Source organism: Sinohyriopsis cumingii, chromosome 4, assembly GCF_028554795.1.
Source record: "Sinohyriopsis cumingii isolate HCF-2022 chromosome 4, ASM2855479v2, whole genome shotgun sequence".
Taxonomy (NCBI): domain Eukaryota; kingdom Metazoa; phylum Mollusca; class Bivalvia; order Unionida; family Unionidae; genus Sinohyriopsis; species Sinohyriopsis cumingii.
The window spans coordinates 47,821,104-47,845,955 of record NC_142964.1 but is presented as its reverse complement, the minus strand read 5'-3'; the positions used below and the strand labels follow the sequence as shown (position 1 = coordinate 47,845,955).

At 35.5% G+C, this 24,852-nt stretch overlaps 2 protein-coding genes across 2 annotated transcripts in view; one reads left to right on the top strand and one right to left on the bottom strand.

The window, feature by feature from the left end:
- LOC149801115 (uncharacterized) overlaps positions 1 to 10,375 on the top strand; it is a 31,280-nt gene extending 20,905 nt beyond the window's left edge. Inside the window, exons 4-5 of the mRNA XM_089955142.1 lie at positions 4,618 to 4,695; positions 7,011 to 10,375. Coding sequence (XP_089811268.1) covers positions 4,618 to 4,695; positions 7,011 to 7,382 — 450 coding nt within the window. The 3' untranslated portion in view covers positions 7,383 to 10,375. The remainder of the gene's footprint in view (positions 1 to 4,617; positions 4,696 to 7,010) is intronic.
- Positions 1 to 24,852, bottom strand: part of LOC149801114 (uncharacterized) — a 226,401-nt gene that overhangs the window by 155,875 nt on the left and 45,674 nt on the right. The gene's annotated exons all lie outside the window — the stretch shown is intronic.

Genomic DNA, 24,852 nt, shown 5'->3' with positions numbered 1-24,852 from the left:
GGGGTAGAACGGCGTGTTGATTGGCTTCCGTATTGAAAAAGTGTGGAAAGTACCCTTTAGCCATTTCTGTCATTCCAAACGTTTTAGGCATTCGACTCAAAGGCATGGCCAAGTAACTCATCGAATCTTTAAACAGCACTTGTCCCACTTGCATGAAAAGGATTTTGGCTCCGTTCAAAGTGACTTTAGGACGCTCGGTGGCATGTTCCGTATAGTATCTGAGAAGAAACTGTCCATCGCATCCGGATATATTATGAGCCATCACCGTGGCATGACGATGACAATCTCCGTAACGTTCGATGTCCTCTTGACTCCACGTCTTGTCAGATGGGGTGTAAGACCCATTGTGCAAAATCGGCTAGCGTGTTCGGTCCCCGAAAGATTTTTTTCACGTCCTCCAGGAATCTTACTGCAGTGAGGGCAATAACTCAAGATAGGTTCTTGAATGCACTTCTCGCACGCTCGATGAGCCACGCATAAATTAGGAATGTGAATGCCAGTCTCTTGCATGCATTCAAAATCGAATAAGATAAATTGCCTTTCTTCTTCTTCTTGTGACCATCCTCTTTCTCTGGTTGGGGTTGGTATTTTTGCACGTAACATTGGTGTTCCAAGTCCACGATGTGGTGACAAATGTGACATTTTTTCTTTCCTGAACATACATGTGCCTTGGCACTATTGGTACGTATGCCTTGTCCTCACGCGGGGCACAATCTCAGGAGTTGACAAGCACATTTCTTCTGTGAACCTTGCGTCTTCAAATGTTGTTGGTAACAGGTAGGGCTGACAAACGTGCGCAGACAAGCTGGACAATGCACTGGTTCTTGTCATTCGCTCAGACAGGGTGGAGAGGCGAAACATGTTGAGCATTTCGATCCACAATGTTTGTGTTTCTCTCGATTTTTATAGTCATAATCACATTTCTCACAGTAATAACTGTATCCCAGGAATCCAGTGATAGTGGTAGTGGTATCGAAATGGTCATCGTGATGATAAAGGTGAATGTATTTTCCATCCTTAAAGTCTTTCCCTCGAAACAACAGAGACCCACGCACTTCTTGAGGGTGCACTTTCAAGGTGTAGCGTGGAGCTAGGGCATCTTGCAATTTTTGCATCTCAGGAATGCCACAGGGTTCGTCTTTGGGTAAACCGGCTTGTTGTAACAGGAGTTCTGCTTCACTTCGTTGTTTGGCTCGGTCCGATTGTCGAATTGTTTTCCAGGCTCTTTTCCATTCTGCCGTGTCGTTTTTGTTGGCATAGGTTCGTCCCAACACGATAGCCCTGACTAAACACATCTGGTCTTGAGAATTGTGAATTTGGACGAGGCTCTTTTCGGTGCTGCGAAGGTTGTTGACCAATAAGGTCTTTCTGTGTTGTCCGCTCCCTTGAGGAGGAGAGACGTGGGTCATGTCCATTGTGGCTTTTCCATCGGTGATGTCAAACTGGTCATTAGATTGTTGCACGTGTTGAATCTTGTCCATGACTTTGGAAGCTGTAAATTCTGCAGGACTGCTAAACTCGATCCAAGCAGGGGATTTCAAACCGTCGTGTTGTATGGAAAGTCTCAAGCGATCGTCTTCTTTGGCTTGACATTGTCGCTTGAGTGTGGTGAGCAAAGAATCCCACATCTCGGTGATGAACCCTTCTGCGTTCTCTAACGGTACTTCGGACTTGAAATCTTTAAACTTCACCGTGTATTTGTAAGGCGTTGTTCTAAATTTTCTAGAGGGACGCATTTCCGTCTCTCGAATGGAATAGTACTTTTCAGGGTTGACTAAGGGTAGTGAACTTTGTTTAGAGGGTTCGGATTCTGGTTCACTCATGTCCTCTTCAAAATCACTGGCATGAATTTGTGCCAAGACTTCAGCCCTGGTACGAGGCGATAGATCAAGTTTCTGCCTCTTACTTTCTTCTTCTTTCTTCTCAAATGAATTGGATCGTTTCATCTTGAAAGCAAAAAGTCAAATGACTAAAGTTCAAACACCAATGGCTACTTTACAGTCGTGGCAGACCAGCGTATATAAAAGGGAATGTGTCTTGTCCTTTCACTATTAATTTCATTCTCAAACCGAGCACAACGATGGAAGAGACTACACAAATCGAACGTTTCATCAGAACTTTGCGAGGGGTCGTTAGAAAAGTTTCTTCAGACCAGTCGTCGGACTACTCACCTTCCTTTCGAGATAAAAGTCAAGATACTTGCTATATCTGTCAGAAGAAAGGGCATTGGTCTTCAGAGTGTCCAGAGCGTCAAAAAAGAAAAACAGGGGCTTGAAAAGACAAAAGTCAAGATACCTGTTATTATTGTCAAGAAAAAGGACATTGGTCTCCAGATTGCCCAAAAAAGAAACAAGAGAAGTTAGAAGAAGAGAGGGATTCTGAAGAGGAGTCAGAAGAACAGAGGGATTCTTCAGAGGAAGAAAGCAGACAGGTGAAGAAAAAGAAACATGACAAAAAAAGAAGAAGGGAAGAAAGTGAGGAGGAAGAGGAGGAAAAGACTGTGAAGGTGAAGAAATTGAAAAAACAGAGAGAGTGAACAATGAGACAGAAGAAGTGTATGAACTTTTTAAAGTGCTCTGTTGTGAATTGTGAATTGGATTGTTAATATTTATAAAAGAATAAATTAGGTATATAAGGTAAGTGTCTTTGGGTTTTGATTTTAAAATAAGAAGCTACACTCACACACTCATACACACGTACTATAGGGGTAAAATGGGTTTTTCTTTTGAGTTTGAATGAATGTTGGCAATTGAAATTCTATCTCTTTTCGAACTTTCAGAGGAACTTTTTAAAGTGCTCTGTTGTGAATTGTGAATTGGATTGTTAATATTGATAAAAGAATAAATTAGGTATATAAGGTAAGTGTCTTTGGGTTTTGATTTTAAAATAAGAAGCTACACTCACACACTCATACACACGTACTATAGGGGTAAAATGTTTTTTTTTTTTGAGTTTGAATGGATGTTGGCAATTGAAAGTCTATCTCTTTTCGATAGACGTGGGTGGCCCTGAAAAGGGCCTTTTTTGGTGTAGGGGTGAGTTTAAGCAACCAACTTTAACTGTCTTAAGCGTTTGGCACGGCCAAGGCCTACTTCTGGACTGCGTACTGTTGATGATGATTTGTTTGAAATCACTAAGGGCTGCACGGTAGGCTTAGTCACAGGGTTGGAGTGTTTAGCTCGGGAAGGTCGTATTCTCTTCGGTCGTAATAAAGAAGTCCGATACATTTGTTTCAGACTTCTTAACTCCGCTAAAATGTCTAACAGTACCGTGACCGTTTGATTTTCACACCCTTGTTTCTTTGCTGCTGCTTCTTCTTGTTGTTGCTTTTTTCTTACCTCTTCTTCTTGCTGTTGTTGCTGTAGGAGAAAAGCTTGTTCCGCTTCCTTTTGCTGTTGATAAATTTCTCCAATTCTTCTTTCTGTCTCTGTCTAAAATTCTCCACGTGTGGTAATGAAGGAGAAGGTGGCGAAGGTTCCGGAACAAATTCTTGCGAGGTAAGAAAATCCACAAAATCCCAGTTCACCTCTTCTGAAAGTAAGTCCGGTTTCCCTTGGGTGGTCTCCACTGCTGGTGCACTCCAATTTATCGTTTTCTGAGTTTCCGTCATGTTGAAAAACTGTCGCATGAATTGACTGCGCACAGGTGGTAGCGAATCTATATAGACCACGTGACGTCACTGACTGCTCTCTTCGGATTGGATGTGGGCTGACTAAATTTTGTAACGCGTGTATGATTGGTCAATGAACTCAATCCGTTTCAATCCTTCCTCTCCCTATAAATAAGTGCAGTTCACTGCATTGATTCACCTGTTCTCGGCACCCGCAACATGTGGACCACAGTTGAATCGTCGACTCTTGTTTCTTCCATGATGTTCCGGACGGACATACCGATGTATGTCCGATCCAAGTGGACAGTTGTCCACAGGACAGACACCAGCCTGTGGATGCGAAGAGTATATGTGGAAAGGCAAGGGTGCCTAAAAAGAGTCTTAATCTATGACCCTACAGTCAGGCGCAGCCTAAGGACAAGAAGATGTCACAGATGTCCTTTATGTTAAGGGTATATTAACATAAAACCAAAGGCCCTTTTCAGGGCCACTCCAATCTCTCGAAAAGACCTTGACTTTCAATTGCCTACCCCATTTTATTTTTTATTTTTGTTTTATTTTTTAAAAAAAAATAGAGACCCCTCCCTGTTTCAATTTTCACCTGTTCCATTTCCATAGACCCATCAGGTCGGGACCCTATTAAAATAGGGTCCCAACCCTGTTCCATTTTCCCTTGAGGCTCAACAGACCCAAGATTATCGTTTTTGCCTATGTTAAATTTCCACTGAGGCTCAACTTGCCCAAAATATATTCCCATGTTAATTTCCCTTGAGGCTATATTGCCCCAGGGGTTTCCGTAATGTTAAATTTCCCATTGAGGCTATATTACCCCAGGGTGTTTTTTAATGCTAATTGCCCTTGAGGCTAATCTAACCCCATTCACTACTAATGTATATTCATGTCTGTTTATATCCATTGTATCAGAATCAAACCCGAAGGTAAGATATAATTCAGGATGCTATCGAGAATTCCAATTAGTATTGAACGTTGTGAATCTTTTATTTCAGGCCATCATACCTGTAATTTTGTTCATCATCTTCTGGGTTGCATCGAAATGCAATTTCCAGGACCTGGTTATTATTCTTGTAAGTATTAGGATGTTTAAGAAAACACTCGCGCACACACACACACACACACACACACACACACACACATATATATATATATATATATATATATATATATATATATATATATATATATATATATATATATATATATATATATATATATATATATATATTTATAACGTGCATTACGTAGAGTCCCTTCATATGCTTTCACACGAGTCCAATCTGGGACGGCTGGACCGACTTGGAGAGCACAGGAACGGTAAAATGCTGTATTCATATGGAGAATATGGCCGTAACGATACAATCTTGCCTACCCGTTACGGTCCACCCATTTCCTCAATGAGACAACATTAACTGTTTGTGGAATAATCTGATCTCTAATCCTATTGTGTGACCTACTTTCGTTAATATATTTATTATTATTAGTAGTAGTAGTAGTAGTAGTAATAGTAGTAGTTGTAGTGTTAGTTGTAGTAGTAGAAGTAGTAGTAGTTTATACACCACTTTCCTTGAAAGCCAGATGTTTCCTTGAAAGCCCCGCAGCTATACTGTCAAAATACAAAAATAATTTCAATGGCACATAAGGAACTTTTCATAAGGATGAGAATCTATGAAGTTATTTGTAGTTCATTCTATGAGCGAAACATGAACGTAGAGATGAGCAGCTTTACGAATGGCACTAAATTAGGTGGATGTAAAATTGTTCTGACCATCGCTGTCGTTAATTTTTAATGTTCATTCTAGTGTACGTAAAATTAGTGAACAAAGAGACATACACGACAGTTTTATTTATATGTTAATAGATTCAAAGAAATGAATCTAAAGAATCGAAAACTAGCATTTTGCAAACCCATTAGAGAGGAACATCCGTGTTTGCCGTTCGGTATATTGTATGCCGAATTGTCTAATGCACCACAAGTCTGGTCTATTATATCTGAATTTTTTTTTTTTATCAGAGAATGTTTTATTCAAGACTCCCCAATAGACGATGTCTTAAAAGCTATTGTTCATAAACTTATTACGCGTGATATTCGAATGAATTCATATTTATCATATTGTGTCTACTCATGTCATTCTGTAGGTTATTAACACATTTCAGAATTTTTATATTTAAATCTTTATTGCACACGTGATCGATCCTGGGTTTTTATGACGTAATTTTGAAAGGAGGGTCAGCATTTCAGTTCCTTTTAATGATCTCTTCTATGACAAGAAAAACCAAAATAATGAAAAACATTATTTGCTACATGAAAAGGAATAGGTGATAATGAAAGTCAGCTTTGTCGTACGAACCGGCTCTTACTTTTATTCTGGTATATATTCGCTTCAACACCATGCATTGTGTGACACCTATGGAAGTATGTGGTATTAAAGTATCAAAATAAAACTTATACTAAATAGTATATGCTTAAAACTATATTTAAAACCGATCCTTTTCGGTACAATATTTAGAATTTTAATTACACGAATAATATGCAAGATTAGATTAAAATTATTAATGAATTAGGTGAAAATATTGTTAAAAAGTTCAGACAATTCCAGCAAAAACAATTTTATTCATGACCGTTTAAATCTCGTTAAAAGAGTATAAAATCAGTATAATATTCTAATTTTAATGAGAAAACTAGAAAAGTATGCTAATTATTAAAAAGAAATCATTTTTGCGACATACCTTAAAGTGTTCTTATGTAACCATTGCTTTCAGACTAGCGTGCCGATTTGATACAAAAAATATAACGCTAAGCAATCGGACTTTAGTAATTTGCTTTTCCTTTTATTAAACGAATTCATTTATTATAAAATATCATGACTCAAGGAGTGGCATATGTTAAATTAGCGACATATTTACAAATGTATTGTGTTATGTTATTTTCGTTCATACACACAAACGCATTAAAAGGAAAATAAGGAACAACACAGTTGATGTAGCTACAATTTGAAGCAACGAGTCATGTGAACCAAAGATTGCTTTTCAATAGGTTTTATGATTTTAAATATTTATTCTCAATGAATCAAGATTTTGGTATCACGAATTGGTAAAAATGTTGAAAAAAGGAACCATCACGTCCTACTCAAAATCGTATTAAAACAATTGCGAAATCCGATGGAATGGTCTATATCATTACAATGAGGCCCTTCGTAACAAAAGTAGACCACCTGTCTAATTCACGTTGACGTTAATTACTACAGTCCACTTTTCACAATTGTTTCAATAAGAACTATTGGTGTGTTTAGTCGCACACAATTTAATTTGTCCTCGGCATTAAGTTGGACCAGATTTATTGCTTTTGCATATTTTGAGGTTCTTGCATTTTTTATAATTACAGGTCCACTACAACCCCATACTTAGTACAATGTGGTTCCTCATCATTTTGCCAGTATTTGTCATAGCCTGCGTTCTGAACCGAAATTTGGCCATGTATAGTTATTACTATACAGTCGGCGCCACAGTCGACGTCAGGGTCACAATCGTTGCTGTTATGACTGGAATCATGAGTATTAGCTCTGCGATCTTTGCAGTTATGGGAATATGGAAGTCTGCCCGAAGAGTCGTTCTCATTGCAAGATCTGGTGAACGCGATCCTGTCAACGTAGTTGGATGTGTCCCTCCCCCCTACGATGCACCGGTAACCTTTACTGATCTAAATGGCATACGAATTGCGCAAGCCCCTTATGGTCAACCATTGCTGACCCGCTGATGATGACAACGTTGAAATGGGCTCGGGCCAGTTCCATGTGACTTCAGCCCAGTTGATTTTGAATTTTACATTTGCATGGTCTTACATTTTAATCCTTTTCTTATGTATCTTTCATATTATGTTTTCTTCATTAGAAACAGCCCAGTAAAAACCTGCTCTGCTGATATATTTCCCAAAGAAAGAGACTCTAATAAGTTATAATCATGCTTTGACATTCAATACTTTAATATATATATATATATATATATATATATATATATATATATATATATATATATATATATATATATATATATATATATATATGTTTGTGTGTGTATGTGTGTGTGTGTTATCGTCGGGGTATACTAGTGTATCGGCTATCGTTTAGATGAAATAAATTGGGTCTCATTTTAGCCATAATTAAGTACATGTTCCTCCCTTTTAGCTATCTGTACGTAAGTGCTACATCAAGAGTGCTGTATGAACTATGGATCGATGAAAATGGCTACTCTCGCAAACATCAAAACCCGACATCAGAATTTACTCAGACATAACGAGATATTTCGTCACACTTAAGTCTGGAAACCTACACCTTATAGGTACGAAGCTTCCTAAAGTACTTGTAAAATGTTGATTATTCAGCATTTTTACAAAATTAGTATTTATCCCCCCCCCCTTCAAACATTATGTAAAAGGGTCACTTGAAACATTACATCATTTACAAAATTACTGTTTGTAACCCTTTCTCACATCAAGTAAAAATGCTACATGAAGTATCATTTATTACCGACATGAGGTGGCAGGATTACACAGACACAATAAGGACAGGAGTTATTGTTGCTTTAATTTATTCACAAACCAATTATATTTTAATGAATTAAAATAATACTAAGAGCTTGTTAGTTAACAACGCGGTAAACATATGTAAATCTTTACTCTGTAGTTCAGTTTCTGAGCTTAATTTATCAATGCGTATCAGAGTTCCAAATCGCTTGTCATCCTCTTCGGTAGAGCTTTGATACTTAACTTCGTATATCATCAAAGCTCTTGTCCATTTATTAAAGATGTCAACAATAGAGGCAATTTTAAAAGCTTTTCTTTGCCCCAGTCGCCAATGTGATTAATTACAAAACATTTACTGTTTTGTTTAACAGTCACACTGTAATCCGAGGCGATGGATACAATACTACTGCTCCCAGCCATGTTTTGAACCAATTCACTGGCAAGGGGTGTTCCGGTCATTAATTGCATGAAATGTGAAATATGATTTAACTATGATGTAAATTCTCACTGCGAGGAATGCCCTGTGATGTACTTTCCTTGGCCGTGGTGTGATATGTATTTAAAGCACAGTTGCTGTCAGTTGTTTTACAGTCGAAATACTTCGCTGTGTTTTCATTATGAGTCAATTGGCTGAAGTTTAAGAGCGATTTAAAATAACATGACTTGCCCTAAAAAGTTGATTCCAGTTTCCTAACTGCTTCTTTATGTTCCTACCAACCCAATAAATAATTTTGACTATTACAAAAATAGTTTAAAGCACCTAACAATATTGAGATTTTCCGAATGCTTGGATTAATGTATATGTTTTGATGTTGTTTACATTTAAAGCCGGAATATTTATAAACATTTCTAAACGAACACAACGTATGAAATAACGATGCCATTCAATAAGATCAGACTTAACCTTTTTCTCAGTCTGCACCTTAAGCTAATATCATATATGCATTGATATGTCGCGCATTGACAGTGATCATCAAATATCTCACGCGAATTTCAATTGTTTAATTTTGCGGTTGGTATTTTACTTTTTATTATGTCAAGATTCAGTTTTTAAACATCTTTCATATATAAAATGTATGATGTAACCAAGCATAACTGGGAATGCATGAATGATGCGTTTGCGGGATTTATAATGACTAAGAGATGAAACGAGACTCACACATTTTCTTAATAAGTATATTTTAAAGGTAAATAATATTTTTTTTTAGGTAAGATCAGTAAATCAGACTCGTATATACTGTTGCGTAATGTGCTACAATAAGTGCTCAGCTTATATCTTTTCATATCAGAGCCAAGTTCAAGAAGAAAAACATACACTATATGAATATAATTAACATATAAAAAAAAACTTAGTAAACGGCGTTTCATATTTATAGAATGTTATATGAGCCACGTGGAAAATATACAGGAAGATTTATAGAAAGTATACATCAAACTATTTGTATTAACCTCTCACAATGACCTACCACAATACTCTATGGACCAAAATGATAGCACTTTCATGATTCACTGGGCGGCAAGAGAAGTCGTTACCTGATAAAACAAAAAGAACAGGAATCGTATCTTAAATACCTGCAGTATAAGGCGTTGTATTGCTTAGTATTCCTACATGGACACTCCTATCTCTCAGTTGAAAAAAAAAATTGGTCGTGGATGTTACCAAAATTGTTCCATTTTTAATTGGTCTAATCAAGAGCCGCTTTACATTTATCATTAAAATATTACAACCAATGGTGACTGAACCAAGTTGGGAAATTTTATTGTAGGTTTTGGTACACGAGTATCAATTTCTTCTAAGAGTAATTGCGATTATTTCTGAGAGAACCGAATTGCGTGGAAAGGATAAACGTCAGATTTGTCATCTCTGCTTAATTAAAGTCTTTGTTATATTGTATAAATTATCTTTTCAGGTAATACACACGTTTTATTAGAACAAACAATGACATTGTAGGAGTATGATATATATGGAGAGTTCTTCATGTTATAGTAATAGGTCATAATACATAAAAATAATGTGTCAACGACCAAATGATTTATTATGCAAAAAAGATCGTTCTAGCACATGCAAAATTTGGAGAAAACATTCATCAAGAGATCAGGGCAACTGAAGGAAGTATTTGCATATGACGCTAGGTATAATTAATCAAAATGCACCGTTGTCCTTTCGCTTATATATGTGTGTACACTTGATCCTATCATTGTCAATAAAACCTTCCAAAATATTAGAATGTCTTATTTTTTGCATCTTCATTAAGCTTTTATGTGTAAAATGTTCGTAGTCATTCCAGCATACAGTAAGAGAGAAATCTAAGGGATGTAAAAATGAGCGAGTACAGCATCGGCACGTATGAGGCCATCCCTTATAAAAAAAGGACAAATTCCCGGACCCACCTATTGTAAAGCGGTAACCGAATAAAATGTGAACCAAGAATATAAATATCCTGCAGACATTGGAACTCAGTTGTTAAGGTTAAATATAGGTTAAACGTTTCATAGTCAACACAACGAAATGACCAATTTTAAGTCGTTTTCGTAAGTCATAATAACGAAACATAATATTACCGCGTGATAAAATTAGCCTTCTAAATTTGTACTACTGTATTCATTTTGAATTTATAAACAAATACAAATGCCAATGTCAAACTACTAGACAGTCTTGTTCTATAAGCAGAGACCAAGGAATAACCTCTTGACGGCTGGGATGAACAATTGCATTGTCTGCACACTATACCATTTAAATTTGGATTTTTGGTTTAACGAACAATAGAGTGAAATAAACGCAGTGCCAGGGAACACAGAGTTTTAAGGATTTCATATGTTGAAACAAATCTGAAACTGCTTTCTTACACTAAACCTAGTGGTCTGGTATTTGAGCTCTTTTATACACAAACCAGTCAGAGCACCATGAAATGTCAATATAACTTTAGATCTCACAAAGGAAATGTGCCAGATTTGTCAAGAGTCCCCAGACAATCTGGAGAATATCACTTGCTTTATCTCTATTCCCCTTCCAACTATTCAACCAACTAATATATCAACTTGTCTATTTTCATTGCTAATCACCTACTTACCTCATTATCTGTACTGTACCTATTAACCTACCCACCGACCTGGTATTCTATCTGCTTTCTGACTTAGTAGCATATCCATATGCCCTCCTTATCATACATTCTCTGGCATTTATGTAAATAGGTAAAACATGTATGAAGAATGTATTAAATTTCACATATCATATTCTACGTCTCGTACAACCGTATGATTTGATGCATCATATTAGATGAATGCAAATAACAGTACAGTGTATGCGTCATTGCACGGTACACGACCACAATCTCGGTAACGGTTACAGATTAAACATATAACATATCTCAGTTGTGTAACGTCATATCAATATATTCCACTCCGTTCAATTACTTAGGAACAGGACCCATTTTGTTCTTGTTGTCGGCCAAGACGTTGCACTGATTGGTTTAGGTACATTGCTGACACAAACCCTATTGGTTATGCTATTGAGTTTGCTACTCTAGCATCTCCGGAATTTAGTCAAGCGACAGTACTTTGAGAACAATCCATTAAATGTGATGTTGAACCGGAAGTTATCATCACTTGTAAGTGAACCAGTTTCAACTCTTATACTTAGCACCACTGTTGTACTTATTCATGATACATGTGCTCTGTTGAAATTTGTACAATTGGTGCTTTAGTGTTTCGCTGTTCTGTTGTTTGAGTTTTGGAAGGCGTGAGGCCTAGAGTTTGTGAAAATAATACTTAATGGAGGGTCAAATGCGTCATAGGCTTTTCCAAAATAAAAACTAGGCTAGACGGTTACATCGTTGTGAAAATAGTTTTAAAAAACATTGAGCGTTATATATGCCCTCGGGATATTTTACAAATTAAAACTGATGGCGACTCCATTTTTAGTTAAAGAATTAAAATGGTGCATGGGCAGATGAGAAATGGGGTAATTAGAATCTGATAGAATGTGACGGTTAATCAAATGGAGATTTTTAACGTTTGAAAACCGGTTCAAAGTTGGGACTTCATTTGGAATACTAACATCATGTTAAAGCTTTAATTGTTATGGGATAATATCAAAATGTACAAAGGCTTTAATTTACACACAAGGATGAAACTGAGACAGAAATACACTTTGAAGTAATAAACTAGGGTCTCCGAATGCATGCACTGAGAATCCTTTGCATGGTATGCCTTTGACAAAATGCAATTAGTATACAGCTAGGCCTAGACGTATTGGGGCAGTGTGTCCCATTCACTTGTAAAGAGGAAGTCCATACACCATCCCAGGGAATTATCACATCTGTGCTGAAAATTATTTTGCTTTTATAATAAGATAAATATATATGTGGCGCAATCATAACCTTATGTTGCTCTGGTAACAATTCTAAAATCTTATTTGAGAGTGCAGTGGAACGTCTTCATTAATTCCAGTTATATACAGAATAGTTATACCATACATGAACCTACGAATACATTGAGCCATTAAATACGAACTTGTGATAGAAAGTAATATTGGTGCACCATGGAGGAAAAAAAATCAAAGTTGTGAATGATTGTTACGTTTTAAATACAGGTTACTGATATGTTTTCTTTCTATTATTCAAAGCAAAATATAATGATACTTGAATCTGTATCCAATTATCTGTTCTAATTTCTTTTAAGTTATTACAAGACCCTAATATCTTTTTTAGTTCAAAGAGATTCTTTTTTTTACTACTGCAGCTATTTTGTGATCTTCTTGAAAACATGTTTCAAAATTCTTGTGAGCATTCACACTGCCTATTAGTCAACAAGAATGATACACCAAAGTTAGCGAAGATTATGTCATATCAGCTATAATTATAGTTTTGAAAAACAGCTAATTTTTCAAAGATGAAATAGAAGAAATCCACACTTTTTTCAATCGAACGTCTTAAATCATCAAATGTAAAAAATGTTGAGTGGGGTTGTTAAATAAGGTGGTGAGCACAGGCAAAATCACAAGTCAAGACTATTGACGTTAAAATCAGTTCTAGAGTACAGCCTTGCAACATTGTATTGGTACGCAACTAGATACAAAGTCTCTTTAATTTCACTTCTACATATACAAGATTCTATATCCATGAACTCAGTTAAAAATAAAATGTAAACAACAACCTTTGACTTGACTCACTTAGGTCTAGGTTTCTAACCTTCTCAGAAACAGAGGATATTTCGGAGATCTGATATGCATCATTTTAACTCTGAATCACGGAAATATTGCAAGAAGATGGTTTTGTTTATGAAAACCCTGTCTCAATGCCACTGTTCAGAGAAGAAGAATATACATAAGATTTTTTTTTGAACTGAATATTGTGCCATAATAAAAATACTCATTTTTGTTACAATTCGATATGTTCAGATATTGTGAAACAGTAACAATGACAAAATGAACGCCCGTTCCGTAGATGTAGCCTTATGAATACTTTCAGGATGGCAAATACGTAAGCCATATTAGATGCTTGATCATCAACTGTTTAATCCAGAAAGAACTACATATTCCAAAAAAGAGAAATATCTTGCATATACAGCGTGGAATGACTATTTAATCTGGATTAGTTTTGAGTGCTATATAAAATCTGGGAGGTCAAATAGGCATCATGTTCATTCAGAACCAAGAATATATACAGGGACGTGTTTATGTGAAAAGCAGATGTACACATGACCATCCCTTATAAAGGAATAATGATGACAGAATTTTCAAGATGACCATATATTTGGCAGCACAATTTGTTTTTAATACTAACTATATATCATAAAATCTATTTTAGTAACAAGAGTCATTAAACGGGATCTATGCTCCGGTAACCCACGAGAATTTGCATGAATCCAAGAACAGATGGTTTCTTTTTATGACGGATTGATTAGACCTCATATTGAATTCTCTTGTTAAATCACCATGTTTATGTGCCTTTCTGTTTAGAAAGACTAAGTTAGTTTCCAACTAAATGACATGCTAGACATATTCGATGCCAGAAATGAAATTTGATTTTGCGACAAACTAGAAATCTTAATTACTCCTTCTTCAAAACTTCCAAGGCGATATGACCATCAAAGAAAGAGGCTCAGCACTAAAAGATACTTGGCATCAGATCGTCACCTAAGCACCAGAATAAGTCTTTAGGTGGAAACCCGGAGGCCCCGAGTGGCCGAGTGGTCTAAAGCGCTTTCCGTCACTGCCATCTCACCTCTGTCTGCACGGGTTCGAATCTCAGATTTGGCCAATGTGGGTATGCGAGAAAACTTGCCAGTAGCTTCTCGTGGGTCGGTGGTTCTTTGTGGGGTTTTCCCGGGTTCTTTCTCCACCATTAATACAGGCCGCCATGTATAGCCTATAGTGTGCTTAACTTTGGCGTTAAATCATATAACAACAACAACAGCATCAGGTGGAAACCCAATGTCGATATGACTTTCCATTTAGGAGGAGTAGACTACGTTCAGGATTGATATCTTAATGGCTATATCTAAGGCCATATCTCCTACATTTACATCAAAAACTAAAACAATATGACACTACGGTTAGTTAAAGTAACAAAAACAAGAATTGAAGTTGGATGCAATGGAGCCCATACTATATGTCAGATCGGCACCATCGTTATAAAAGATACACTAGACACCTTGCTAAGTCTTTCGGTAAAAAACAACATTCTCATATGAATTCATGTTTAGAAGAAATAGCAATAAAAATATTTCCTAGATGGATGCTGTGCTATCCATCCTGGAAGACTTTGAGGTACGATTTTCATTTAGGAAGAACAACCGAGCATGAAATGTTCTCTGGAGAAAACACCTAAGTATTGTGACTTTCCGTTCAATGGCAAATAGCAAACAGAATTTGAAGATGGCTGATGTGGCATAGATATTGTATTTTATATGAGCACGATTTATATTTCGAAAATAGACTGTTATACAAAAAGCCATGTTGATATGATCATCTATATAGGTGAAGTATATATAACATGATTTGTTCATAATGGCCTCTGCAGTGTCATTATTGGATGTCTGAGTAGCACCATTTTCATCTAGGGCGAACTAGTCTTAGAGATGAATGCGCATGTGTAAAGCTTCAATATAATTAGCAAAGTAGTTTAGGATAAGTAGCAATAACGTTAGCATTGCTAACTGACCGACTACAACGTACAATGAACAACTTGTAATGCCATGAGCTTCTCTAGTCCATGACCTGTACAGCTTTAAAATATTATAGTCTCTAGGCTCAAGAGAAATGTTGATATCACAATTTGTAAAACGTCCAACCATGGTGGACATAATGCAAGAAAATAAACACCATAAAAAGTCTTTTAGTGGAACGGCATGTCGATAAAACAATCCGTAGGGAAAATAAAATGATCAAGATGACCATTGGATGGCAGCCATACTAATGTATCGGCAATATTTTCATTTAGAATCAACTTAACACCATCAGTTGTCAGAATACATTGAATTTAATGACTGTGTGGCAGCATGTTTGAAACGACATAAGTAAAATCTAGTATTGCAGAAAATGGTTACTTTTTTCCTAAGTTTAGGCACTCTGTATTAGTGGCATTTAAGCAATGGTTGTGGGGGTTGATGCATACAGTAAACAGAGTGGAAATCCATTCTCTACTAACTGTTAGCGATGGGGCAAGGTGACAGGATATTGACATGTGTTTTAATAAGTAAAGACTGTTATTCGCCATTTTTTATTTTTAGTTTTTGGAACTAATGCAACACAATCTCTTTTATTGGCATATAGATAGTACCTAGTGCAAAATGTCAACATTCTCGCATTTTGGAAGATCTTAGATTAAATTTATCTTTCTTCCATCTATTTTCTGACTCATTAAGATATTCGTTATTCTATATGTATTAGATAAAGTAATTTGATTTTATTGCCATAGGAAAACGAAAAACAACAAACAGCTGCTAACTGGTATATGTTTCTTTCACAAGGGTTGTTAAAATCCTACGGTATCTCATGGTGTAAAAATAAACGTCATAGCAGTTTGGACCAGCTCACAATTTAACTCCTTGAGTTGGAATTTGCAGAGATTTGTTAGCCAAGGTTTGTTTGTTGTCTAACAGTTTGAACGACACAAGTATCTTTTAAGTGTCTGTAATATGGAAGTATAACATTAACACGTACATGGAGTAAATTAGGTCTCATCTCAGTCACACTGAAGTAAAATGAATCCAGAATCTGGGGTCAATGCATCTGGATACTCTCGTAAACACCATGTCCGACTAAAGTTACTAAAATACCATAGGATACTTCGTCTCATTTGAGTCTGAGACCTTCAGTATAATACGTATGTAGCTTCCTAAAGTATAATAAACATGCTGATTATTGAACTTTTGTCAGTCTTACTATGTTTGCAATCCTTTCAAGCATTATGTAAAAGTATCACATACAACGTCATTTAAATTCAAAGCCGGTTGGCAGGATCACAAAAAAAAGTATTACTTCTTTGTGGTTATAAACTAAGTAATAGAACAAGGTAGGTAAAACTTAACAAATAATTTAATTGTCGAAGTTATGATAAACTTTAAAGGAACTTTCTTTATTTTGAAGTAATTCCAAAATAATCCTGAAAAGTTATATTCCGGTCCAAAATAATACGTTCACTATAAATTTAGGAACCGGAAGTATTCTGGTTTGCAAATGGTAATGACATTGTCAAAATGATGTTGCCCAACACTACTTTAAATAATTCTCAATAGTTTCTAAAATAATACTGCAGATCGAAGAGAAATTTATGTTTGAAATATACAATAAAAACAGATATTCTTCCTCTCAAATGATATCTGAAAACAAAATAAAATATGTATACCGAAATGATGTTGCAACAAGAACACAATACAAATGGCTCCTAAATGAATACTCCTCGTTTCTCCCCTTAAATGTGAATTGAATACACATTCTAGACTCTATTACGACTATATATAGCAATATGTCTCAAGTGAGAGATCTTACTATTCAGTCTAATATATCAGAATACTAATCATGTGACCGAACCATTCGAATGGCAATTAAGTTTATTCTTCTAAGATACCTCCTGACCAATGTTACCGTTGGGAAAATGGCCGAATCTCGTAAATATGTTTACTAATAATTTTATTAATTGTAACTGTCAGCATATAGATAAGCATCTATTTGCAAATCCAATAATCCAATGAAAGTTTACGTGCTTTAATATCTTAAAATATGACCTATGCACCTACGAAATCCAGCTATAGATAATCAATGAAAAACAAAATCATGTACCAGGAGTTACATATATATATATATATATATATATATATATATATATATATATATATATATATATATATATATATATATATATATATATATATATGTGTGTGTGTGTGTGCGTGTGTGCGTGTGTTCCCCCATGAGGAAAAGAAAGATATATGCGATAAAAATTTCTTTTTCCATATTAATTAATGACACAAATGATAATAATGAAATTACAGAGAAAGATCTTTAATGAATTTACAAAAATATATGCCAATAAAACAACATAGAAATGCATCTGCCATTAATTTATATTTGCCAAAGGGCAATATTTTATTCTTGCAGAATTAATATACACTTGAAAGTGCTGTAAAGCCACAATTATAGCCAAACACTCAACCTCGATAGTAGAATAATTTCTCTGTAGCTTGTTTAAATTTTTGTGAAATAGCACCCTGGATAACAAACGCCATTTTTATCTCCCTGACTTAATACGCCACCAACCACTACATCTCTTGCATTAGCATAAATGTTAAGCGAATGAAATCGGAAACTGAAAGATCTATTACACATTTAAGTATGGCCTTTAATTTATCGAAAGCCTTCTGACATTTGTCAGACCATTGAAAGTTGGTCTTCTTACTCAATAAATTGGTAAGAAGATCGGCAATAATGGAACAAACTGTCAAATAATATCCAGTCATACCCAAAAATCGCATTAGTTGCTTTTTACTCATAGGGGATCTAGATATATCTTTGACCTTACCTTCAACTGGATTAACTCGACCATGTCCCACAATATGTCTTTTAAACAAATAGAAACGTCCTTTTTGGTAATGCGCTACAATGCGTTTTGTAGCGAATTACAATGAATACTCTTAAAAGTAGGCTCTTTTCTATCGTTATATATATATATATATATATATATATATATATATATATATATATATATATATATATATATATATATATATATATATATATAATGAGAAAAGAATTCACAGATGTAAACTCACCAGACAGTCGTTTTAAGCAGAGATGTAAACAACTATTGAATAGGTTTCTTGCCTCACTGACCATCTTGTACACGGTTATCTAGTTTGCAAATATTTACAATCAGTAAAACTACATTTGTACCCAGTAAATGCGCAACTTTATAAGTACATAATAATATTGGACATCACTCATTACAGTAAGTGTCATATTAACAGTAATTTTTTTCAAATTGTACAAACAGTGCGTATTTAGCTATCGTATAGGATAATGCAAAAGTGACACGGTCTTTCCTTCAAGGAATAAAACTACGTTTAGCAATCTTCGTTCATTTTCAGAGGGAGAACAATGATAAAATAAATTATTCTGACAGGCCTAATCGATATTTCTTCCTGAACATGAAATTGAATGCACTAATATTATTATTTAAATCTTACAGTTATAATCCGTATTAATCCATATACCAAAAAGGTCAGGTTTCCACGACATTTAGTGCGATAACCAACGCAGTCAGTTGGTAAAACCCACCAAAACATGAATCTTACCTAAGTTTACTGATTAGCGCAGACGGCGTACATAAATATGACGGCTTGTTAGAATAAATGATATCGAGCAAAAGACGGCTTTAAATACTCTTTGCAATAATTTTTTTTAAATCAACGAATAAATTAAAAACAATTTTAAACATACAACAATATTGCACAAGCAAATTATGAGTTTTATATTCCCATAACCACCCCTAACAAAAAATCAAAATGCCTATGTCATCAGACTAAAATAGATCATAATATTACAAATCCAACAAGAAAGTTTGTAATCAGGTCAAAACATATAACGGCATAAAACAGGGTGAGTTTTATGCCTACCTAAAAACAAGCATACACGGTGAAACAATGTACCTCTGACACTATATGGGCAGATGTCATCTTGTAGTCAAATCTGGGGAAAACTTCTGTTTTCCTGACAGGCAGTGTCCACGTTTGACAGCTATATTTCTCTGTCAGGGAAGGGACGGGGTGAGTGGGACATGACTTAACATTCCTGCTGTCGGGAATACGGGTCTTATCCTTGCCATCATGCTGTAGGAGTCTCTTTGGGATATCATGAGGTATAAATTGGTTCTGGTCGAGACCTCTCATTTATCCAGCTGTCAATGTCAAACCACCTTCCAGCAATCAATGTTAATCATCTTCGCTAAGTAGAGGAGAGTGGATAATCTCTTTGTGGATGGGTCACACGACTGCCGTTGATATACTGTACCAAACCTCTATGGAAAACCTTTGTGTATCAGCTGATCTAAGTCATATTTCGAGAGAAAAAAACATACCGTACCTGTTTTCAAAGAGATCCGATTTGGAGATTATACTTTTGGTCCGAACGCGCGTCCCGTAATGATGATTATTTTGTTACCTGCAGGACGTGGCAGCTGCTTGGGTATTCATAAACACGTGCATGTGTGTATGTGTATATATAATCACCTGCCTACGAGCGACGGATCTAATATGCACTATAATGTCAATTGCTTTTTCTTTATACCTTAATGTTGACGATTGTTGAAATAGGTATACCTTAGACCGTACTTTATCATGCGTGTCACACGCCGTCACAGGAAACAATTTTTCACCGTGAGTGTGACAAGGTATATCAAGTTACTCCAAAGACGTATCGTATCACAAGGTATACGTGTTCATTTATATGTATCACATTTTTGAATCTTGAAAAGTACTAAACATGATTTAGACATGAGCTAAAATATGTAGACAATAGCGTAAATAATTTTCTAAACCTGACCGGAACTCAATGTTCTTCTATCTCCCCCTCCGGTCATGATTATGCGCTTCAAAGATATAACGAGATCTGGCTTTCAAATACTACTAGGCACATACCTTTCTATCTTGTCAGATATACCTATCTCCTGGTACAAACTACAACAGCCAGCTTTATCTGCAGCCTGTACAAAATCGATAAATCCCCATGTTACACGAAAAGTCTAAAGGGACTAATCAGTCATTTGAGTTACATTAAAGGTAAAACAGCGAACCTAAATCACATACTTGTCTATCAATCTTTCCGTGCGTCTAAGAAAGGGAGCAAAAATATTTAAATATAAATATTAACCAAGATTCAAATAAATTTCACAAAAGAGACCAAAAGAAATCTTCAATTTTTTTTTGTTTGTTGCTGCAATGCCCTCTCATTCCCAATGCTACTGGGCCTCTTCCTGCTCTGCTCGCTGTAAATACACAGTAGTTAGTTGCACAATTAGACGAAGCCAGTTGCCGACATAAGGAGATAAAGGCATATGAATTCATAATCTTTTATTCCAAAAACGTTGATATGTTATGAATGTGACATTATTTCATATTGTACCTACATTGACCGATCACAAATACTAAAACAAGGTACTCACATAATTACATTTTAGTTTCAGAACTGGAAAAACGTCATTTCACTATATATTCTATACCAGGCATGTTTGTGTTTAGGGTTATAAAGTTGTAGAGCAATAACGCCATTTTCGGCACCAGATAGACTATACATTCTGGCCAGTATAAATGGTGGAGGTAGAACTCGGGAAAATCCCGAAAAGAGCCACCGACCAACGAGAAGCTATTGACAAGCTTTCTCAGATACCCACATTGGCCGAACCTGAGACTCGAAGCCAAGCAGACAGAGGTGAGATGGTGATCCGTAACGATGAGGGATTTCAACCACTTGGCAACTCGGGGACCTCTAGGGTTATTTCCACTGTAAGCAGTGCTGTTTTGATACCATCCCTTCCAATATTTTGTGAACATAGAACATATGAATCTCAAAAACAAATCTGCAGTAAATATATGATAAATATGAATTGACCGTCCGCTGTTTTCCTTCGTGTTATTTTATATGAACTTGTCCAAGCAGAATCCAACATATTTTCTTTAATCCTTTCTTCCTTGTTCTAAAATTCAAAATAATGACATAGTTTATATGAAAGAAAAAACAACCTTTAGCTATATGACATTTACTACTGATGTAACCGCTTTATTATGGGATTTGTCTTATCAAAAAACGCAAAATTATATATAATTTCATAAATACCATCATTACTGTAGCTAAAGTAATGTTACTGTTTTAAGTTCTGTATATAGTGGCATTACTCATTGTGAAAAAGAAAAGTAAAGACGAACATTATGACATTGCAATTTAGTTTTAGTTTATTTTGATATTTTAAGCTTTTCTATCTTATTCAATCATGAGAAGAAAACGTTAACGCTATAACAAGAATAACTGTTGCCAATACAACAAAAAATATGAATAATTCAAACATTACATAGCTACAAGATATAGCTACATTTGTTGACAATATGAATTTCTCAAATCCTACAAATCTACACTATATAGCTATTTTTGTTTACCGGAAGATATAAAATATATTAATTGTTATTAAAATTATAAAGTTTAATGTACAATTTTGCTAGGGACACTTAAAAGCCTGTGTATATAGAAGGGTCAACAACTCTCTCCTATCAGTCATGGTTACAATGTTGAATAGGTTATGCATTGTGTAACAGTGGACTACAGGCAGTTTAATTTAGGTATTGGATTATTTTGAAAATGCATGTTTTAAAGCTACAGAGGCTGCTATTGTGTCTCTATCTGTTTGCATGGGAATCAAACTTTGATGTCGTCACTGAAAAGGAATAAGATAAGCAACACAAATAATTACACTTATGAATCGCCTACGTCTGCTTTGTAACTTATGTATGCATATTATCTATCTTTCGTCTTCTTTGATGCATCATTTAGGTTATTATCTCTGTTATTTACCCGTAATCATAGTACCACTGTTTTTTATATCTTGTGATTCCACACCTTTTTGCATTATTTACATCAAATCGACATTGTTGAAACTACAACAAATGATAACTGCTGAATCCTACATTAGTATGGAATATCGTCAGAAAGAAGATGAAAACAGCAACGCACATTAACATATAAGAATAATATCTTGCACACATGTCGCAAGGACAGGTATAATGTTACCGAAATTGAAGAATATAAATATAATTTTCAGTTTTCTTTATGAACATGCTTCCCCAATAAAATAAACTGGGCGCAGGTCTCGGACTATATGCAGAACTACTGATTTACATTACTTAGTTTTACTCTAAAAGCTACAAGTTTGGTCCGTTTTAGAATAATGCAAATGTATCGATTTAGAATCTAAAAGTCTTCCTGTACAACCTTTCCCGATTACATAAACTGCTTAGCGATTAAAACACGCGCTTTTTAATCCAAATGTCTGTCGATAATATCTTGAAATTAAAATATGTTGAGGAGAATAGGAGAAGCGGTATAGAGAAAGGAAAGACTAAAAGGTATACAGGTAGACGCAACTACATATTGAATGCAGTAAATAAGAAGTGTTAGATGGAATCTCCATGTGAACGACTAAATATCGGTAGGACTTCTAAGAGATTATATTTCGTTGTTTCGTTTTTTTAAATGTGTTTTTTTGGTATATTCCTTTCACGTCTTTAAATTATGTCACAGTGGGCAGAAATACTTAACTCAGGAAATGGGATTGTATTACAATCTTTAGTACGCTTTCCAAGTATGATGGAGACTGTTTCTAGAATGTTACATCATCTCTCAATTTGCTTGATTTATTTACTGTGTAAAACCTTCTTGGTGTATAATTTTTAAAGTTCTACTGAGTGTGACCACCACCATCACCAATTAACATAGAAGAATGGAATAGGAAAACAAGAGCAAAGAAATAATACTAAGAAGAGGAAACGATTAGCAACCCGCCAAGCCGTGAACAAAGGAAGTGCACAGAACAAAGGAACTCTCAAACAAAGAAACGATAGGAACACGTAACAGAAAACAAAGGAACAAAGGAGAGATTTGGAGCGGAGGAGCGGACTGGGCGTTAGGACAAAAACAAAAGATATGTCATCATTCAATGCTAGACGCAGTTTAAGTAGAAGAATGCAAACTAGGTCAAAAACAATGGCTATATTCAATCCAAACACGCAAACACACAAGCCACCAAACAACTCTATCAACAAATCAGTAAAAATAATGGATTTATCACAACTCCAAACAGCACCAATAAAGCATGTAAAAAAGGAAGATTAACACACGTCGTACCAACCATAGTAAACTTAATTCATCCAACATCACACTGGGACTCCATATTCTGGTGACAAACACAGACCAAACAAACCACAAACCAGCAGACATAACTAACACCCACCACTCCACCAATAAAAACTACTAGAAATACAAAACTACACTCCAGGGAACAATAGAAATACAATGCCAATACTATCACCAATCATGTTCAAGGAAGCAGAAAAACCACACACAAATGAAGATATAGACACCACTCTTCCAAACCTAACAAATAAATTCGACAGTAACCTACTTACCTTAAATTCCCTACAATTATACCACATAACCATAACCAGCATCCCTAAATTCACCAAAAATGAAATAACCAATCCGAGAAACATGCAAACAAACCAATAACAGGAAATCAAGCAAAAAAAAAAAAAAAACAATAAATCAAAACATTAGGAAAGAAACTATACACTCAAGCCAAACTCCTGGACCATCTGGGATAATAACACCAAGGGAACCACCAACCTATGGGAACAAATCCAATGAATTAGACACTAAAAAACTACCCAGCAGCATCACTTATAAGGCAACCCAAAGACCCCAAACAACCCAAAACCCCTAAAACACATACTTAAGTAAAGGCAAGGGCCCGCTAAAACGACAAAACAACAACCTCCCCCACAAGTAAGGTTAACTCAAAACAGGAAATAAAACAACATAATAATAAAATTGACAATTATCATTATCAGGAAACCCTTATAACACATGAACACAGACGCCTGCCCAAATTACAAGGCTATACCCAGGGAATCTTTAAAAACAAACCCAAGGGGCAGAAGGGGGTGGACTAGCAATTTATTTGATAGATACACTAATCTACTATGAAATAATCGAAGTACCCCCAAACGTAAACATCAAGAATAGCATCGAAATAATGTCAGTAATGATAAATATAGGAACCACAAACATTCAAATAATAAATGCATACGACCCAGGGGATACCTTATGCCCTACCAACGTAATCTCACTAAGGACAATCACTAATAACAAAAACAATCTAATTATCTGTGGCGACTTCAACGCACACAGTGAATTATGGGGAGGTAAAAAAGAAAGATCAAAGAGAAAATGGTTTAAACATGATAACAATCTGGTCATCTTAAATGACGGGTCGAACACTAGATTAAACCCTGAGGATGGCACTCTCTAAGCCATAGACCTAACCATTACTACCCCAAAATTGGCTCAAATCACAAATTGGTGGGTGGACCAAGAAGATACGTTAGGAAGTGACCATTTCCCCATCACAATCAATATTCAAACAAAAATTCAACACTAAATGGA